The 19,403-nt window shown below is 41.5% G+C and overlaps 2 protein-coding genes, 1 long non-coding RNA gene and 1 other non-coding gene across 5 annotated transcripts; 1 reads left to right on the top strand and 3 right to left on the bottom strand.

Moving 5' to 3' along the window:
- Nucleotides 1–2,224: 2,224 nt before the first annotated feature.
- rps20 (ribosomal protein S20) lies at nt 2,225–3,925 on the bottom strand. Its single transcript, XM_054764873.1, has 4 exons — nt 3,775–3,925; nt 2,863–2,962; nt 2,615–2,688; nt 2,225–2,447 (listed from the first exon to the last, which is right to left on the bottom strand). The coding sequence occupies exons 1-4, from the start codon at nt 3,775–3,777 to the stop codon at nt 2,265–2,267; spliced, it is 360 nt and encodes a 119-aa protein (XP_054620848.1). The 5' UTR covers nt 3,778–3,925; the 3' UTR covers nt 2,225–2,264.
- On the bottom strand, nt 2,763–2,828 carry LOC129174449 (small nucleolar RNA U54). Its single transcript, XR_008567456.1, has one exon. It is a non-coding gene; the product is annotated as a small nucleolar RNA U54 (small nucleolar RNA).
- Nucleotides 3,926–4,580: 655 nt separating the features above from the next.
- On the top strand, nt 4,581–17,936 carry LOC129173743 (ankyrin repeat and SAM domain-containing protein 6-like). The gene is made up of 18 exons (XM_054764827.1): nt 4,581–5,102; nt 5,635–5,853; nt 5,937–6,135; nt 6,200–6,350; nt 8,519–8,563; nt 8,643–8,847; nt 9,045–9,151; nt 9,462–9,613; nt 9,801–10,038; nt 10,103–10,152; nt 10,659–10,853; nt 10,935–11,100; nt 11,245–11,465; nt 11,549–11,741; nt 12,809–12,876; nt 12,980–13,096; nt 14,520–14,616; nt 17,225–17,936. The coding sequence occupies exons 1-18, from the start codon at nt 4,771–4,773 to the stop codon at nt 17,272–17,274; spliced, it is 2,805 nt and encodes a 934-aa protein (XP_054620802.1). The 5' UTR covers nt 4,581–4,770; the 3' UTR covers nt 17,275–17,936.
- On the bottom strand, nt 5,707–18,467 carry LOC129173771 (uncharacterized). 2 transcript variants are annotated; one of them, XR_008567303.1, is made up of 6 exons: nt 17,205–18,467; nt 16,772–16,974; nt 16,363–16,490; nt 16,011–16,116; nt 9,769–10,012; nt 5,707–6,289 (listed from the first exon to the last, which is right to left on the bottom strand). It is a non-coding gene; the product is annotated as an uncharacterized LOC129173771 (long non-coding RNA). The 2 variants fall into 2 exon arrangements; XR_008567302.1 differs by having other exon boundaries at nt 16,363–16,974.
- Between the last annotated feature and the right edge of the window lie 936 nt (nt 18,468–19,403).

The following is a 19,403-nucleotide window of genomic DNA, read 5'->3' as shown; positions in this document are numbered from 1 at the left end:
TTACATTTTTTCTCATCAAAGAATAAAACTTTTTTTTCCACAATTTAACATCCCATGTTTGATGCTCCCCTTGATGCAAAGTTTTGTGGCGTTGAAGAGCCGAGGTCTTTGAAATCGTTTTTTTAAACCCTTTTCCCGCAGATGCTGTCTGATGGTTATTGCGTTGCAGTCAGCACCAATAAGGGCCTTAAGTTGGGTCGAAGACTGACCTGTGTCTTGATGGACAGCCAATCGGATCAGTCCGGTCCAGGTTGTACCCCACCTCTCGCCTGAAGTCAGCTGGGATAGGCTCCAGCATACCCCCACGACCCTATAAGGACAAGCGGTAAGAAAATGTTAGGAATTATGACTTTATTCCAATATTTTGACATTATCATACCACAACCTAATTTTCCAAAAGTTACTCGTTTTTCATATTACATGATTGTTTTTTTTAATATTTCAACTTCATGGCACTAAAATGTAATTTTTCCTCATATTACGTTCTCTTAAAATGTACGACTTTTACGTGTTAGATTACAATTTTTCCTGTTAATATTTATTTTTAATTTATACATTTTTAATTATAAATTATTAATATTAATGTTTTTCATTAATATTAATATTTTATTCTTGTAAAATTACTGCTGATTTTTCCATTTTTTATTTATATATATTGTTTTGTTTTCTTATTGATGGAACAAGATACAATGGATACATGGAACAGTGGTGAACCCTCCCAAGAATGACCGGCCAACCAAAATGACCCCAAGAGCGCAGCAACGACTCATCCTAGAGGTCACAAAAGACTCCACAACAACATCCAAAGAACTGCAGGCCTCGCTTGCCTCAGTTAAAGTCAGTGTTCATGACTCACAAGACACTGGGCAAAAACGGCCTGCATGGCAGAGTTCCAAGACAAAACACACTGCTGGAAAAAAAAGCCAGAAAACATCTTGATGATCCCCAAGACCTTTGGAAAAAAAGTTTTAACTTTTTGGAAAGCATGTGTCCCATTACAACTGGCGTAAAAATAACGCCTCATTTCAGAAAAAAGATCACACCAACAGTAAAATATGGTGGTGGTAGTGTGATGGCCTGGGGCTGTTTTGCTGCCTCAGGATCTGGAAGACTTGCTGTGATAAATGGAACCATGAATTATGCTGTCTACCAACAAATCCTGAAGGAGAATGTCCGGCCATCTGTTGGTGATCTCAAGCTGAAACCAACTTGGGTTCTGCAGCAGGACAATGATCCAAAACACACCAGCAAGTCCACCTCTGAATGGCTGAAGAAAAACAAAATGAAGACTTTGGAGTGGCCTAGTCAAAGTCCTGACCTGAATCCTATTGAGATGCTGTGGCATGATCTTAAAAAGGTGCTTCATGCTGGAAAACCCTCCAATGTGGCTGAATGACAACAATTCTGCAAAGATGAGTGGGCCAAAATTCCTCCCCAGCGCTGTAAGAGACTCACTGCAAGTTATCACAAACACTTGATTGTAGTTGTTGCTGCTAAGGGGGGCCCAACCACTTATTAGGTTTAGGGGGCAATCACTTTATCACACAGGGACATGTAGGTTTGGATTTTTTTTCTCCCTTAATAAAAAGTTCCATTTAAAAACCACATTTTGTGTTGTGTCATTGACTAGTATTTAAATTAGTTTGATGATCTGAAACATTTGTGTGACAAACATGCAAACAAATAAACCAGAAAGGGGGCAAACACTTTTTCACACCACTGTATGTAAACAAAAAAAAAGGGCATCACTTCACCTGTGTTAAAATATATTAAAAGTGACATTAACAATTTACTTGGTAATTTCATGAGTAATGTATTCAGTGTATATGCAATTTCTATTGCATAACACACTTAAGCGTGGTTGTCATACTGTAAAAACTGGCACCCTCAGGAAGTCAGTACACAACGTATACTGACAGATGTGTTGAATTGGATTCAACTTTATTTCACTGTAATAGGAACTACTGCAACAATGGTGTGTACCTTAGCAAGAACACAAACCTTTACTGGCTTGCAGGATAAGATAAGTTATGTTTGCAGAGCATACTTAGATGCAAATTAGTTTAAACAGAAGTGAAAATGACCTAACTGTAATTGTAACGTGGTAGTGAGATCAACTGTGCCATTGAAGTAGCTTATCGTAAGCACCAATCAAAATAGCCAATTCTATTCCTGAGAGTGCAGAACTAGAACTGTGGCAAATTACTGACAAAGCAAGACAAAGTATTCTCCTTTTGTGTTTCTTTATTGCAGCTTGTGCATATTTATGCATCGGCGATGGTAACCTCAACCTCAACACCGGGTTCGATGCTGATGGAGGTGATCTGCTTGACAATTTCAGATGGGCTGTGCAGATCAATCAGGCGTTTGTGGATCCTCATCTGGAAGCGATCCCAGGTTTTGGATCCTTCACCACAGGGGGTCTTTCTGGTGGTGATACGCAGGGTCTGAAAAGGACAGGAGGATAACGTTCATCGACGTGAATCTACTATGCAACAGTGGTGCTGTGCATTACGCACCCAAATGATGGTGTGTAGTGGTGTACCTAACGTGTGGCTAACAAGCATAAATCTGAGATTATATCATATTGCAGAAAAGCTGCACAAGCTTGTACCTTGGTTGGCATGCGGACGGGTCCTTTCACCTTCAGGCTCTTCTCTTTAGCCCCACGGATCAAGTCGGCGCAGACTGTGATGGGAAAAAAAAAAACCTCAACCATGTAACCACCATTCTTTTTACACTGCACGTTCCAAAAAAAAAAAAAAAAGCTCAGAATAGCGTATTTCACACATCAGGGTTAATCAGTGAAAATATTCTCCTCATCGCTTGGGACTGCGCTCTCTTTAAGGTCATTTTGCTGACCTTTCTCCAGAGACTTGACGTTGCGGCTGGTGAGGGTGATGCGGATGCGGTGAATGGCCACCTCCGTCTCAACTGGTGCCTTCCCTGTGTCCTTGAAAGCCTGCAAATATGCAGCATAACAGAGAAAAATCAACATTACTTCAATTGTGCAAGACCTCCATGTGTAACATACAATACAGTAGCGGTGGGGACGGTTTACTTGTCGCTTAAAACCCAAAAGCTTATTAATATTGATCTTGACAGATTTAACTACAACATCGCATTATAACGTTCTTTTCATTGTGAACACTTACTACACTATCATAATAACATTTTGCATTTTCAGTGTAAAAGTGTTTGCAGCTCACAATTTAAAAACAGAGAAGTGGATAAATATTACCATGGCCCTTTCCTATAAGTGCACAGTGACTAATTATTTGGGAGAGCAATACAATGTCAAAATTCGCGCCCTCTTATCGTAGCGCAAGTAAGGAAGTTCATGGACTGAAACACAGCCTCAGAGTACGATTTAAGCGAGTTAAGACCGACAAAAACTATCTACTGAAGCCAGGAAAGCGCAAAATAAACAGAACAAGAATTTAATAGTAAGATATGACTTGATAGCCACGACTTCCCTTGCGTTAATTTTACTTGGCACGTTTAACTGTTAAAGAACCCCAACCGGATAATACAAAATGTAATGCCCAGAATATGAGACTTGTAATATGCAGTGATTAATGTGTTCAACGGGCCCACATTGCAATTTTCTTTTCATAATATTCGGCGAACTTATTTCAAGCGGCTACGGCGGCTAGGTATGCTAGGCTACAGCCGAAATTGGTACTATTTCGGTTGTATTGCCCTTTTATTATCGCTCGTGTCGTCTCGTGAACATTGTGAAACAAAGGCAACAGTTTTGAGATGGAAACATACCATTGTGGATAATTCCTGACAGACTTATTCGTGAGAAATTCAAGCGAACAGCGGTGAGCCAGGAACCAACAACGTGGTTAGCTTGTCATGAAAGAGGGCGAGCAAGAGGCCTGTTGCCTGCTTATGTACAACTCATCCGGGTTCTTTTACGTTTCGTCTTTGTGTTTTAATTTTGAAATGACAGCGACATCAAATGGTAGAACGTGTCTATTACACCTGACATACGTATTTTTGGTACTTGTTTTTTTTTTCTTTGGTGAAGGTTTTATTTATGTAAAAAAAAGAACATATTATTGGTTCTTCTACTACTTTCACGCATAATTACTTCTATGAACTTATAAATCACTACAGGGCAACAAAAACACAAATTAAAGTAAACTTCACAATACTTCCGGTTAAAAAAACAACAACCAAAAAACCCACGTTCGGTCGTTAAAAAATGTCGAAAGCACAAATGACTCCTATAACATAAAAAACGGTTATATTAGGTTAAAAGGAAAAAAAGGAATCGTTGTAGTCCTTTTTTTCCAAACCATATTTAGATATTTTTGTGTGGGTTTGAACTCGTGCAAAGTGTGCCAAAACTGAATGTTTATTGTTTTGACACAGTAAATACGGAAATTAGCGTCGCTTATGATAGTGTCTATAAACACAGACATTTAGATGTATATTTCCGCATGGTGCGTGTTTGGCTCAATAAAATTAACTCACGCAACACAACGAACACTGAAGACGACAACTGCAGACCTTTGTTTTGAAGATACACCGGAAGTTGTGTCAGGTTATACGTGCGAGTGATGAAATTCTAGAACAAGTAACGGGTACCAGGGCAGTGTCAAAGTTTTTTTCTTTAAAGAAAACAACTAAATATGAGTTTAAATAAAAAAAGAGTTGATAGAAGTGATAGAAGACTTTATATTATGAGTTGGAAAAGTGTGTAACTCTTTCTGTTTAGAAGTGAAGTAGTCGCTGAATGGGACCAAGAACAAGGCGGACATGAACTTCGGCGTCCCCGCTAACTCTCTGCTTCTGCTCCGTGCATGCGATGAGGGGGACTATGAAACGGCGCGGGGGATCCTGGAGCCCGGGACCTCCAAAGAGTCCGGGCGGCAAAGCAGACTGCGCTCGGACGCTGGTTCGGAATGCAACACGGCGGACTTGTTGTTGTCCGCGGTACCCGTAGACGGGACTGACGAGGAGGGCAACACCGGCCTGCAGTTTGCATCCGCGAGCGGTCATGAAAACCTGGTCCGGTTTTTGCTTCGAAAGGGGGCCTCGGTGGACAGCCGCAACAATTACGGTTGGACGCCGCTCATGCAGGCTGCTAGGTAGGAATCTTACATGGTTGATTAATAATGACACACCAATGATGTTAATATAATTTACAAGGATGAAGTCAAAACTCCCTCCCAGGAAGACCATCGGCCTCGACCAGTTGGGTGAATTGATCCAAGTATCGATAGTATGGATACTAGTTTGTCACAAATTTATCAACGGCGTTAACGCAATCCACACTACTCAAAACATACGTGTTAAATGTCTGCTATTTTAAGCAATTGTGTGAAATTGTGCTATTTATTATTGATAATTTGAGTGGTGAAATACTGTGGTTGCAGCAAAATGGAGTGCACTACCTCGCTGCAAACAGCAGAGGCGCTATTGAGTCAGTCTCAACTAGTAAGGCACAACATGAGGCGTCAGCTGTGGGAAATTAGGCTACAACCACACAAATGTGTGCTATTCTGTCTACTTTAGGTAGCATTATTGTGCTCTGGTAGTGAAGCAGGAGTCCAGAACATTCAGAGACATCCATGGTGTACTAACAGTAATAATTTGTACAATGTGTCGTTGTCTGCTTAGGTTTGGTCACCTGGCTGTCTCCCACATCCTGCTGGAGAACGGGGCGGACATTAATGGACGTAACAGGCTCGGTGCGAGTGTCCTGACACTGGCTGCGCGCGGGGGACACACGCATGTAGCGAAGCTTCTCCTGGAGAGCGGCGCCTACGTGGACGACTACGATCATCTGGCCGCCGCCGCCGAGGTCGTCTCCAACAGGAATAACAATAACAGCTGCAGGTTCGGGCATTCGGTGCTCTTTCTCGTGGTTGGACAAAAGGACATGTTGAATGTTTGTGGGTGTTTGTGCATTTATTCCACAGCGCGGTGGGTTTCGGAGCCGGTGAAGGCTGCGCAGGTAGTGGTGTGCGGGATTTCATGGACATCACGGCTCTGATGGTGGCGGCTCAGCACGGCCACGAGGCCTCAGTGCGTCTGCTGCTAGAGTGGGGCTCCGACGTCAGTTTTGCACAGAAGACCACCGGCTGGGGTCCCCTTATGGTGGCTACTCTCAGCGGGAAGGTAGGCTGAAGGTGATGCTGGCGTGCTTGTGTTGAAGATGGCAAATAAAGTTGTGTTCTGCAAGGTGGCTGTTGCTCAGCAGCTGGTGGAGCGCGGCGCCGACCCAGACCGAGTCAACGTCTTGTCCAAGACTGCATTTGAACTCGCCATGCAGCTGAAACAGAGAGAGATCAAGGCTTACCTGGATTCCATCACCACTGTCCGACCACAGACTGGTAGGACTTCTGCCTTCGTCACGAAATATGACTTATTTTATGATGACATGACAGTGGATGACGTTCCAACCAGGAATAATGGACGCACCCATAACAGCTCTAAAATGCCGACATTGTTTATGATTTTCTCACAGTTGTTGAACACATTTTAATTTCCGTTTTACACTAAACTTAAACAACTCCAAAAAATCCTGCGGACATTTTTAACGGGCCTGCAACCTGTTGCGAACATCTGGCCCGGCGTTTGAGACCAACTTGGTAGCTTTTGGGCTTTCCCTTTGAAACTATTTTTGAAACGGAAATGCTAACAATGCTAACAGCTAGCATGCTCGCAATCTGCTAACAGGTTCGCTCGCAAAATGCTAACAATGCTAACAGCTAGCATGCTCGCAACCTGCGTGACTACATTGCAATAACACGGGAACACGTCTTGCTTCAGTAGATGGCTGCTAAAGTGCTAAATGTCCATGTGATATGCAAAACACCAAATTGTTCAAGTTAGCACCTAGCAAGATAGGTGCTATCTATGTATGTGAAGTTCTCACTGCCACCTATTTAAATATCTGGAGAACCCCAACGGCATTTTAATGCTAACATGCTAATAGATAGCATCAATGCTATGTGCATAAATTCCTATTTTAATTTCTGGAGAATCCAAACAAAATGTCAATGCTAATAATTACTACCAGCTAGCATGGTAGCAACCTGCGTCCATACATTGTGATAACATGGGAACATCTCTTGCTTCAGTAGATGGTTGCTAAAGTGCAGCACTGAGTGGCTGCTATTACTCCCCAGGCAGACGCATAATTAAAGGCACACACTACCTACAAAACCACTTCCTATTTAAGTGACCATAAAAAATGTAATTATTTACAATTTAAAGCAGGGAAATGAAATCTGTGAATATGGAGCCACGGCTAGTGATAGTGCCAAGAAGCCAAAGCTTGAAACCCCACTTCTGTCTTTTTTGTTGTTGTGAATAATGCATGAAAATAGCAAATCATGTTCCGAATGTATAAAATATAACATAATTCAAATACAACGTTCACTTGTGTTAAAGAAAAAGGTTGGTGTGGCCTTAGGAGAGGTCTTAGCTTTACTGAACAATTCAGTCCCTCGTGGTTTGACCCTATCTGAATGAAAACAAAGCTTTTGCACTTTTCCAGCAGGACCTCTTATTGTCTGCGTGTATGTTTCCTCCCTGCAGTTAACACGAATGTGAAAGCAAAAACAAAGGTAGTGAACACCAACCCGACACCTCTTTGATGCCTTTCTGCATCGGTAGTTACACGACCTAAACCCACAAGTATCCTAAGAGTGCTTTCAACTCTGTTGAATTTGAATGCAGCTTTAAATGTTTAAAGAGGCAACATTTTGGATAATATGCACTCCATTTTTACTACCAATGAACCGTTTACTTCCGACATTGCATCATTGACACTGTTTTTATATATTTAATGTCTTAATGAATTTGTATTTATACTTATTTTACCCATAAAGTAGCCACTTTAAATATCCTAAATTGTACTATACAACAACAAAAAAAAACAGAGAAGAGAACTGAATAATATCAATCTCATCGTGCTATTATCGATACTGACGTTGTGACTCTGCCAGGATGTCTGCCCCAAAATGGTGTGTCAAGTAAAGCTAGCTAATTTCCAAAAACGTATTGGTTGCCATTAAAGGTCATTTTAAACCCATTTAACAATTCTAATGCTTTGATAAGGTGCCAAATATCTTCGTTCTTACTATAATGCATGTGTGAATTAAAACAGAACGAGCTACGAAACATTTGGATTGGTTGTCATGTGACAGTGATGTGACCATGGCAAGATATGGCTGCCTCAAAATGGCCGTGTGTCTGGTAAGCTAGCTCATTTCCAAACGCTTATTGTGCCATTCGAGCACATTTAAAGCCATTTAACAATTCTGATGCGTTAATGGGGTACCACATATTGGAATTCCACTATTCTTACTATATTTGGTCAATGAATTAATAAAAACAAGCAATTAAAACATCGCTATTAGGCTTTTGGCCTTATAATTCTTATGGAAAGCCTGACGTGATAGCAAAACATGCTCACAAGGCACTCAATAAATGTCACTGTTTCAATTGTTTTGAAATATGGGCTGTTATCAGGTTCTTCATTATTTGCCCACAGATGACGAGAGACGAAGACCAGATGTGTTCAGTGCCCTCAAACTGGGTACGTTTGAGAAGAACATTGCAGGTTGTTCAAGATAAAATGCTCCCCAACTTAACAACTGTTGTTTATCCTGGCTCAGGCAACTCCCAGCTCGTCAAGGAGATCCTGGAAGAAGACCCCGGTCAGGTGAATTCGTCCAATCAGGAGGGTGCATCGCCTCTCATGATAGCGGCAGTGAGCGGTCAGTTAGAAGTTGTGCAGCTGATGGTGGAGAAGAAGGCTGACGTGGACAAACAAGATGGAGTTCACGGGTGGACGGCGTTGATGCAGGCCACGTATCACGGGTACGTAGGAGATGGTAGTACAATTACCCTCTTACTGAGTTAACTCCAAAAAGAGTCCATGCAGACTAGGATCTAATACTTCTTAGCACAGAATGAGGTGTGTACATCACAGTTTTTGGTATGTCAGTATTTTGGTGACATCATAGGTTTTTTATTCAGGACTCAAGCCAATTGACATTTGTATCCCTTCATTGCAGAAATAAAGATGTTGTCAAGTACCTACTGAGCCAGGGGGCTGATGTCAACCTTCGAGCAAAGAACGGCTACACAGCTTTTGATCTGGTTATGCTGCTCAATGACCCAGGTACCCCACTGTTATGTTGGAATTAGCAATAGAACACAGTCTCGTTTGCTGATATCGGTGTCTAGCGTGACATGGAATTAGATTGAGTATACACTCAGTCGCATTGAATCGTCATTGAATGTAATGTGGGCTTGAGATGCCTGCTAGAAAAAGACCCCGTACTGGGCGTTAGCGGGTTGAAAGGATCTATTTCAATGGAGTCAGATCTTTAACGACCACACATATGATTGTTTTCAGGGAACAAAATGTGATTTAAAAAAAAATGGTGTAAATGTACTCCGTCTTTTTAATCTTCTGTGGGATTTGGCAGACACGGAGTTGGTGCGTCTGTTGGCCTCAGTGTGTATGCAAGTGGACAAGGAGAAGTCCAAACACCGTGGCAGGACAACGGCGGCTCATTCCAAAAGCAGACATGCTCTCAACAACGCTCCCGTGCTACCTGACGACAAAGGAGGCCTTAAGGTGACACTTTTCTCCCAGTCGGTGACTTTTGTGTAGTTGCTCTTTCGCCTTTGAGCGACTGTTTACCAAAAGGTGCTGCAAGACATGCTGGGAGCGGACATCACTGGATGTTTAATTGATTTAAAGGGGACATATTTCGATCACTGAACACATACCATAACATGTCGGAGTGTGTCTTTGTCTCCAGTCTTGGTGGAGTAGGATGTCAAATCGCTTCAGACGACTCAAGCTGACTCACACTCTGAGGCACGGCCTTCTGTCCAACCGCCTCGCTCCGTTTCCCGATGACTCGGAGACGCCGCTGGACGCCACCATGAAGGCTGACATGAAGTTTGCTGCTTCCTCCAACGGGCCACTGGTACCCACTGGTACTCAGGGAGGAAGTGACATCAGTGCGCTCTGGGCAGTCAAGAGCAAAGACGCAGGTGAGTCATAGTCGTGATGGTAATAGCACCGTACATGCAAAGTATAAATATCTTTCTTTTCCAGGTCTATGCAGGACGTCATCCGAAAAGGAGGATATGCTCATCACCACAATGGTACTAACAATATTTGGAAAGCCATTACTGTTAATTACTGTTAATTGACTGATTGGATACATTGAATTTAGATGAATTTCATTTAATGCTGTGTGCATTCAAAATGTGTGAATTTGAGGGGTTGCGAATGATGGATTGTGAACATGCAGGGGTCCACTATATCAGGTGTAGGCAAACTGCGTCCCGTGGGCCACATCAAGCACGCCAAGCGTCTTAATCCGGCCCACCGGGCATTTCCAAATTCTTGTTTTTAAATCTTTAACATGGAAATTGTAGCCGGCAACACAAGTGCTACTGTGGCACGCTTGAGTCGCCAAAATAGTCAGATGCAATCTGTAGCTTGTAGAACCAAACAACACAACATGGCGCATAAAGTCACCTACCTACTGCACCATGCGGGCATACAAATGTGTATCCACGCACAATACACATGCCCTTCTGAACTTAGCGGGTAACAACAGTTTTAGCAGCTCTCTCGGTGTTTCCACGATACTTTTCTCCTCTAGCTTCGAAGTGGCGCCCCGCTGACCCGACTACCTAATGACAAACTGAAGGCAGTGATCCCTCCCTTCCTGCCCCCGTCTAACTTCGAACCATGGAACTCTGATCGCTCACGCCGCCTCAACGATGGAAAGAGTGAGGCACCCCGGCTGCCGATGCCTCCTCAGAGGAAGTTGAACAGCAGCGGCAACTCGGATATCGTGAGTGTTTGGTGTGAGGATAGACAAGCATGTTTTATTTGCTCATTCATTTTTTTTGGCTGTATTTCTTAACCAATCTAGACGTCCATCAGTCGAGTGGTGAGCAGGTCCATGAAGTTCCCCAGCATCCCGAAGGGGCCCTCCTCCTCCTCCTCTCCTTCCAGTTCTGGCCACTACCACTCCCCTCACTCCTCTGGGGGCTCTAATGGAGTGGCGGGACTCAACAGGGACACACACAACCGCTCAGGTTCATCCAGTCAACTTTGGCATACACTGGAACCCGCTTAAGTCTGTCCCTCTTGGTCCATAGTCTTCTTATCACCTGCGGCCTTAATGAGAACAAGTGGTATAGAAAATGAAAGAATGTTCACAATGCATGTCTTCCCACTAGGGGGCAGTGCAGACGGTGTTCTGGCGCAGATAGCGGCCCAAAGGAAGAGAGCCGCCGGCCTGATTGATGGGAACACTCAAGCTCCAGAGAAACAGCACAGCCAGTCTCTGAGCCCACCACCGCTTCCTTCGGCAGCCGCCAGCCTGCCGCTTCCTGATATCAGCCTCCCTGACACCCACTCCCACCCTAGCCTGGTCGCCTCGGATGTCCCCTCAAGAAGGGTTACATTTTTCCCTTGCTGGAATTCATAGTTCACATTGCAATAAAATTACTTCTTCATTAATTCATTCTTCATTGTTTGTAGAAGATGGATTTGAAGAGAAGACCCCAGTCAGGGAATTCTTCCACCTCCAAGAGCACATCACCCACTCTGACCCCATCTCCTTCCCCGACGCCTAAGCCCCCTGGCGGCCCGGGAGACTCCTTGTCGTCAGCCTCTTCCCATCCGCGCTCCAAGAGTAGTGGTGGCTCTAGTAGCGGAACCATCACAGATGAAGGTAATACAAACGTTTGGGCCATAGACCATAGGCCAAAAAATAAAGGCTGTGGGAGCCAATTAAATGAAATGAAAAACCAACGTCAACATAATCCACACTGCTGGGCTGTTATAATTCCACTCAGGGCCTGTAGCCATATAGTAACTTGTCTTCAAGTTTTGAGTCCAGATTGTTTATATATGTGCGCAGCAACTGTGGTGCGTTCGTGCACCACCGAACAAAATGCGAAATCTCATGCGCGACGGAAAAACATTATGAGTGAAGCATAAAGACATAAACATGTAAAATTGTGGTATTTCTGTACATTTGACCTGTATTATCACATATTTACAAATGATTACCGACTCATGGTGAATGAGCCACTTTCCTGAGGGAAAAAAAAGTTTTGCTAAAAACTAACACTTTTTTGCTCATTTTTGCTGTTGTTTTCTTGTTTAACTGTATTTTTTTTAACATGCTATGAGCCACAAATGGCCCGAGTGGCCCCTTTTTAAATCATGTGAAAACAAAAACAGAATCCCTCCACACGTGCCCGCTAAATAAACTTGATTCTGAAGTATTTTCCTGAAAACACATTGTATTGATTCGGTGTTTCGCACAGGACTGCGATCTATTTGTGGCAGAGGGTTTTTGGAGGGGGGGTGACAGTAGATGCCGTCATAATCTAATTTGCATAATCAGCTGTGATGCAAAAAAAAACAAACCATGAAACGCAAAACAAATATGTTGAAATTTCTTCTGTCACTTCTTTTTGTAATTGTATAAAAATGACACATACAAGCCCCCTGTGAATATGTAGAGGGGTCTATACACTTTATAAATATGGACAAGTTGGCAACACTGATCGTGTATGAGTTGTGTTAAGAAGTAGAGTTATGGGGCCATCTACTGTACAAAGTTGGAACGACAAGCTACATTCACAGACTGCCATTATAATGTGTTTATGAGCGAGGGCAAACTGGTAGTGGTCCGCCATGAATACATTTGGACCGCCACATATAAATGAATGTATGGGAAAGACTGTTTTTCTTGACTTTTTCTTTCTTTCTTTCTTTTTTTTTTTATAGATGAGTTGTCAGGTATCCTAAAGAAACTGTCCTTGGAGAAATACCAGCCCATATTTGAAGAACAGGAGGTATTCATTCATTCATTTTTCCCCCCATAACGTGTTTTTAGTCTTGAATTACAATGAACACATGTATTGTATATAAAGTTTTGGTTTTCGTGTCACTTGTTAGGTGGACATGGAAGCTTTTCTGACTCTAACTGATGGCGACCTGAGAGAGCTTGGCATTAAAACAGATGGACCCAGACAACAGATATTGGCAGCAATATCAGAGCTCAATGCTGGGAAGGTGCGATTGATTCAACAAGTTATTATATATTCTTAGGATGGTCCGATCCCATACTCAAATTTACTGAGTGTGATATTGGAACAAAATATACAACCGATCCGATCCAAGGGCCCCAAGTATCGTGTAAATGCTCAAGTCAAAGTTGCACGACATGCCGTAAACAGAGACGCACTGTAGCACAGTAGCGAGAGCGTGCAATTTGTGCGGCTCATGGGGCAGCAACAGCATTGGACATTTCAGCATAGGAAATATCACGTTTGCGAAAGCGTCACAAGTATGCAGAGTGTTTACGTCATTCACGCCACTGAAGTGTTGGCAGATCAGCCTGGGTGCTGTCGGGTCTGGTCAGTCAAAAATGCTAATTACATTTAAAAGCAGCAGAAGAAATATTGCATAACTTGAGTGATGTTGTGGGTAATTTTAATGTATTTACTCACAATATTTGTTGCACAGTTTGAACATTGTGTGTTTTTAAATGTCTGTATTAAGCAAAGTACATGCATACAAATGTGTTAGGATAATATGAAAGGAGAAAAGACGGTTGGTATTGGCATCGGCATCCGTACAACATTGCAGTATCGGTAGCGGCATCAGACATTTTAAACGTGTTATCAAGCCAACCTTAATAAATGAATTCCATGTTCCCTAGTGCATGGCTAGTAAAACTACATTGATTAGTAATTACCTCCGCCAGGGAGGTCATGTTTTTGCCGGCGTTTATATGTTACTTTGTTTGTGTTCAAAATAATTATAAATAATTATAATTATAAATAATAAATTTCTGAATGGATTTGGGTGAAATTTTCAGGGATTGTCGGAAAAGGGATATGGAAGAACTGATTAAATTTTGGGGGTCTGTATCCAGGTATTTTTTTAAAGGATTCTTTAACATTGTGAGATAGGACCATTTTCGGCATTTGTGCATGTAACTCCACAAAAAATGGTCAGAGCACTTGGAAAAAAAAATAAGGACAAGTTTCCACCAAGTTCTACAAAATATCAAAAACTGATCCAGATAATTGAATAATTCCGGATACTATGATCCAGAATATGAAAAAAAAAATAGGGGAATTTGGAATTTTCATCATAGAAAGACAACAAATGAAGAATGCAACAAACACCATTACATATAGCTTAGAGACTGTGGAATCTGGAGTGTGCGGATTTGTTGTGTCTTTAAAAGCTATGGAGATAGATCCACAAGAAAAATGACGGAAAATGCGATTTGTATGAATAACTACTAAACTAATATTGATATCATTATGAATCCAATTGTTAACGATATGTTTTCATGGTCAAGGAATCTACTGTAAATATGTACTTATGGGGAACTATGGCGCATGGCGGAGTGCTTTTCTAGTTTAGCACGTTGTTAGGACCAGGCAGCATGACTGAGTAACTATAAATGTTTGCCTTGGCTAAGGGTCGAGAAAGGCAGATTCTTCAAGAAACTATCCACAACTTCCAGTCATCCTTTGGAAGCAGCGCCAGTAACCCGAGACCACCAGGGGAACCACGCTGTGAGTGTTACATTCTTTTAGAAGTTCTTCATCATTTTCGGGAACCTTCTTATTTACTGTATTGCATGAAAAGGACAAGATGAAACGACGTGAATCAAGACGCGTTCACTGAAAGAAAAGCTGAATGGTGTCATTTTTGTTGCTAATGAGTGTATTGATGTCTCCTTGCAACCGGGAGTGCAGGAATTCAGGGCCAGTCTTTGGGCCACAACCCCATAAAACCATAAACAACATTTAAACCAATCAGGAACCACACCCAGTCAGCTGTAGGGTACAGTGGCACCCGCTTATGTTGGCAACCCATCTCTGTGGCCCAGCTCATCAAGTCCTGGTCCAATGTCTTCTACTTGTTACTACAAAGTGGCCACTTCAACGAAAACTGCACTTTTTCTTTTTTCTTTTGCCCATCATCCACAATCTTTATGTGAGACATGAACACACGTCTTTCTCTTTTCTGTGTGTTCTAAAGATGTAAAAAGAAATAAAAAGAGGCAGCTAATTAATGCACGTAATGGGACACACTTATTCCGCCTACAAAGTTCGCTATTAAAACACCTCCAACAGTCTTGTATGATTTTACATCCATGCTTTGACCATGTGGTAACAGACATGATAACATGTAATACTTAACAGTATTTCGCCGTACTTTGGTCATTTTAAGCATTATCGAGCACATTGATTTCGCATAGCAACATAGAAACGAACCCTACCCCTAGCTTTACCTTTTCCAAACTCAAAAATAAAAACACAGCAGCAGCTCCAACATTCGGTAGTGGCCTGATGCATTGTGAGCACGCCATGAATGTGTGGTGAAGCTAGTGACTAGCCAGCTAGTAGCTAGCCGGTGTGGTGTGGTGAGATGTCACTATGCCAGTAACGTAGTTCTTTGGCGTAACAATGGTAAAAACAATGTCATTTTTTGGAGTTTTTTCAGAAGGCTTTTTGGGCGGAATAAGTGCGTCCCATTGTGTGCATTGTCTCTTTTTTATCTGTTTTTATATCTTTAGAAAGCACAGAAAAAAAAGAAATGTGTGTTCATGTGTCAAAGATTGTGTGTGATGGGCAAAATTCCAAAGAAAAACATCAAATTTGAGATCCAGAGGGGTCATTTCTATGAAAAGTGGGCCTGTTTATGTTGACATGTGTTGTAGGACTGTTAACTTCATCATTACCTCTAAGCGGCTTGAAACCACAACAGCCACATAGTTAGCCTTCGAGCATTACAACATGCACACAGTCACTTCCTGTCAGTGCAAAGTAAGCTTCTAAATGCAAGCTTGGCAGTGTTGCCCTGGATTCTACCACAGCAACTAACAAAATGCACACATGGTTTACCCATTAACTAAAAACTGGGTGCCGCAGACGACTATGCTGTCAGAACGCAAGCTGCTCACCTTCAAGTTCCATGAAGACACCCTGTTGTATGTGTCTGATGTCTTTTTGTGATTGTTTGCCTCCATCTTGTGACTGTACAGTCATACTACAGGGTGTCCCGAATGCCTGGACACATGGAAAAAAATATTTTATAGTTAATATAGTCAACCAAAATAAATAATATATAAATACATATTGTCTTATTTTTCATGTAAATAATTGTTATATATTGAAAACATTTAATGTGAATTAAAAAAGTATTAAATTTGTATTAATTATTAACTTAATTATGATTTTTCCAAATGTGTGTAAAGGCTGGGCCATAAGTTTCCATACACAGGAAAAATAATCATTCATGTTGGATGTTTTTACGTATGTAATGTCCTCCATATGCTCCACTGTTGATGAGCTTGCATCAGCACAGTTGAAGTTATGCTTGGAATGGCGCTGGTGATACCTTCCTTGAGATGATTTATGTCTCGTATCTTCACCTGATACACCTTAAAAAAAAAACCTTAACAGACTTACAGACATTAGGTACACTTTGTACATTGAGAGTATGCAGGCAGTAGCTGCAAATATGCAATATTGATAGCAATTTCCCCTCTTTGGTGGAGATCAGTGCTCACAGTACTTAACTGGAAACTTAACTGGCCACATAATCCACTGTGATGCTTATGCTGTACTGCTTATTTTTCCCATGTGGCTGGTTCATGATCAAAGTAGGTTTGAAGATATACATGCATTGTCATCATATTTGCATGCACACTGCATTAAGTACCGTTGTAGAAGTAGTATGTTCCATAAAATGTGAGCATTTGAGGCGCCCATAAAATGTATATTTGGTAGAGCAGGTCATCCAGAAACCCAAAGGTTGGCGGTTCGATCCTCGCTCCCTCCACCAAGTCACTGTGGACTTGCCCTGGGCAGGACACTTCACCCGCTTGCCTCCAGTGCTGCCTACACTGGTGTACCCCACGGCAGCTGTGGACACAGATGTAGTTTACCACCAGTGTGTGACTGAGGGGTGAATGAATAATGGGTTCAATTCATTGTGAAGTGCCTTGAAAAGCGCTATATCAACTATATTAGCCATCTGCAATATAATTCACTATTTTTATAGATTGTATGTGTGTTTTTTAACAAAGATACTGTTAAATACATTATTATCTTGGTAGGATAGGGAAGTCAAGGAAATGAATCGCTGTTTTTACCTCTCTTTTCTTCTCTTTAGCGCCAACTAACTGGTCGAGACATCAGGTTCGTTCCTCCAGTAAGAGGTAACCCTGTGACTTGACAGTGGAGCACATTAGAGGGTACTTCAAATAAGACTCAGAAGCTGCAGTCTTGTGGACGGTACCAGAGGATGTTACGGCAAGACAACCAAAAACTGCTTTTCCATACTTTTGTCTCTTGTCGTTACAATTTTCCCAAGTATTTCTACGGACCCTAAAGCAAGGACACAGCTGCTACATACAACAAAGAACAACAAAAAGGGAGTGACACTGAGTAAATGTGAGGGATGTAGCCTGTTTTTAAATGTTAATGCTGGAAAAAAGGAGTTTATCAATTGCAAAACTGAGACTAAAAAGTAAAGAAGTTTATGCATGTTCTTCAATAACAGATGATGCCATTATGATTTAGCTAACAGAATAAACCATGTGACGTGCTAACCTCTACATTTTGTCTTGTTAGATTACAGCTGAAACATGAGCAGCTATGTTTTTAAAACTGTCCCAAGCATATAAGTGTTGTGGCTCTGTAGATAGAAAACATGTCATCTGTAATTCCCTTGAAAACCTCGCCAGTGAGGACATATGGTCGCTGCAACAATAGGCTGTTGATGTATTTGCAGGGATGCGTATGAAAATGTACCGCAAATTCAAGAAAAATGAATATCACATGCGGAATGTAAAAAACATCCATAAAGCTGCCATAAACCTTCCTTTTATGCAACACATTCCTTATTTTTTGACATTTTCCTTCTATGAATGAACTCCTTTTATAATATGCAGCAGTTGGAGTCAGACGTGATGTAAAAAAAAAGCCCACTTTTGAAATGCGTTGAGAAAAGAAGCAGTATTATACAAATTGTATTGTATGTGTACTACAGGGACCTCTAGTGGTGAGCTTTCAAATTGCAGCCCACTTAAATTAAGCAACAATTAAGTAAGAAGCCTTTTGTTTATAGTCAGTTAAAATTGTACAGGATATGGTGTGAGATGAAACTAAATATACATATATTTTGCAGTCTTCTTAAATTGTTGAATATCCAAATCAAGGCAGATGCTGCTATAATTTGTATATATATATATTTTTTTACATCACAAACAACTTTCTTCTAGTAACTTTTTTTCTTAACTTTTGTTTTCATCCTTGGTAATGTTCTGATGCAGGCCATTTTGTTATATATTATATATATAATAATTATGTTCATAAAATATATTAAAATAATATATTTGATTTTTTTTTACAGTTATGCAGCGGGCCAAGAAAAAAATTAGCTGTGGGCCGCAAAGGACCCCCAAATTGGACTTCGACCCTCCCTGCTTTAAGTCATAGTCAATTATGATGAATTGATTGGATTGAAGGTCACAATGTTTTGTCTCGCTGAGCGGTCATTCGTGCCATAAAAGGCCTTGGTCTAAATAATAGTGACAGAGACGAAATGAGTGGATGTTGGGTGTCCATCCCATCAATGATTCATGTCCATTAGAATCAGACATGTCCTGTCACTGCTCCACATATCCCCTGGAGAACCACGGGGGACATCTTGATCGATGAAGGCCACACTATTGCAACTGGCGTGCTGCTTTCAGCGGCTTCATTGTCACTCGTGCGCGCACACAGTTGCGTGCTAAGGTCGATCCCTGCGGCGCTGGCAGGGCTTTAAGTGCGAGCTAATCTGGATGGCAGTTGCCAGTGGATTTCCACTGATACCAACGCATCCCTCTAGCTTTAATGGAAGCACTGATGGTGTTAACAGGACCTTTGGACTTCTTAAGATGCCCAGTTACACCTGTTCCTACAGCACACACATGTAATACCAGGGAGGAACGCTTTGATACAACAATGACACAAGCATCTTCTCCACCCAGGGTGCAATAAAAACAATACTGTGTCTTAAAGGGTGTACAGAGTGCAGCACGGGGGCCATTCGTGACAGCAACTTTTTTTTTATTGGACCTCGGCACATTCTAGAAATACAATTAAATAAGAAAACACAAAAAATCAACAGTAAAAGTTTTAAAATAAATGTAATGCAAGGGGTAGAAGTTGAAATGTTAACACTACTAATACTAAACACTACAAATTAATTTTTAAACTTTATATATTACTTTATGTTCTTTACATTGTCTCGCAATACCGTAAATGTTACGTACGGTTAGGATATAGAATATTTATATACTGTA

The sequence above is a fragment of the Dunckerocampus dactyliophorus genome, chromosome 21, assembly GCF_027744805.1.
Source record: "Dunckerocampus dactyliophorus isolate RoL2022-P2 chromosome 21, RoL_Ddac_1.1, whole genome shotgun sequence".
NCBI classification, from domain to species: Eukaryota; Metazoa; Chordata; class Actinopteri; order Syngnathiformes; family Syngnathidae; genus Dunckerocampus; species Dunckerocampus dactyliophorus.
The sequence above is the reverse complement of the archived record's forward strand: the minus strand, read 5'-3'. Positions and strand labels throughout refer to the sequence as shown.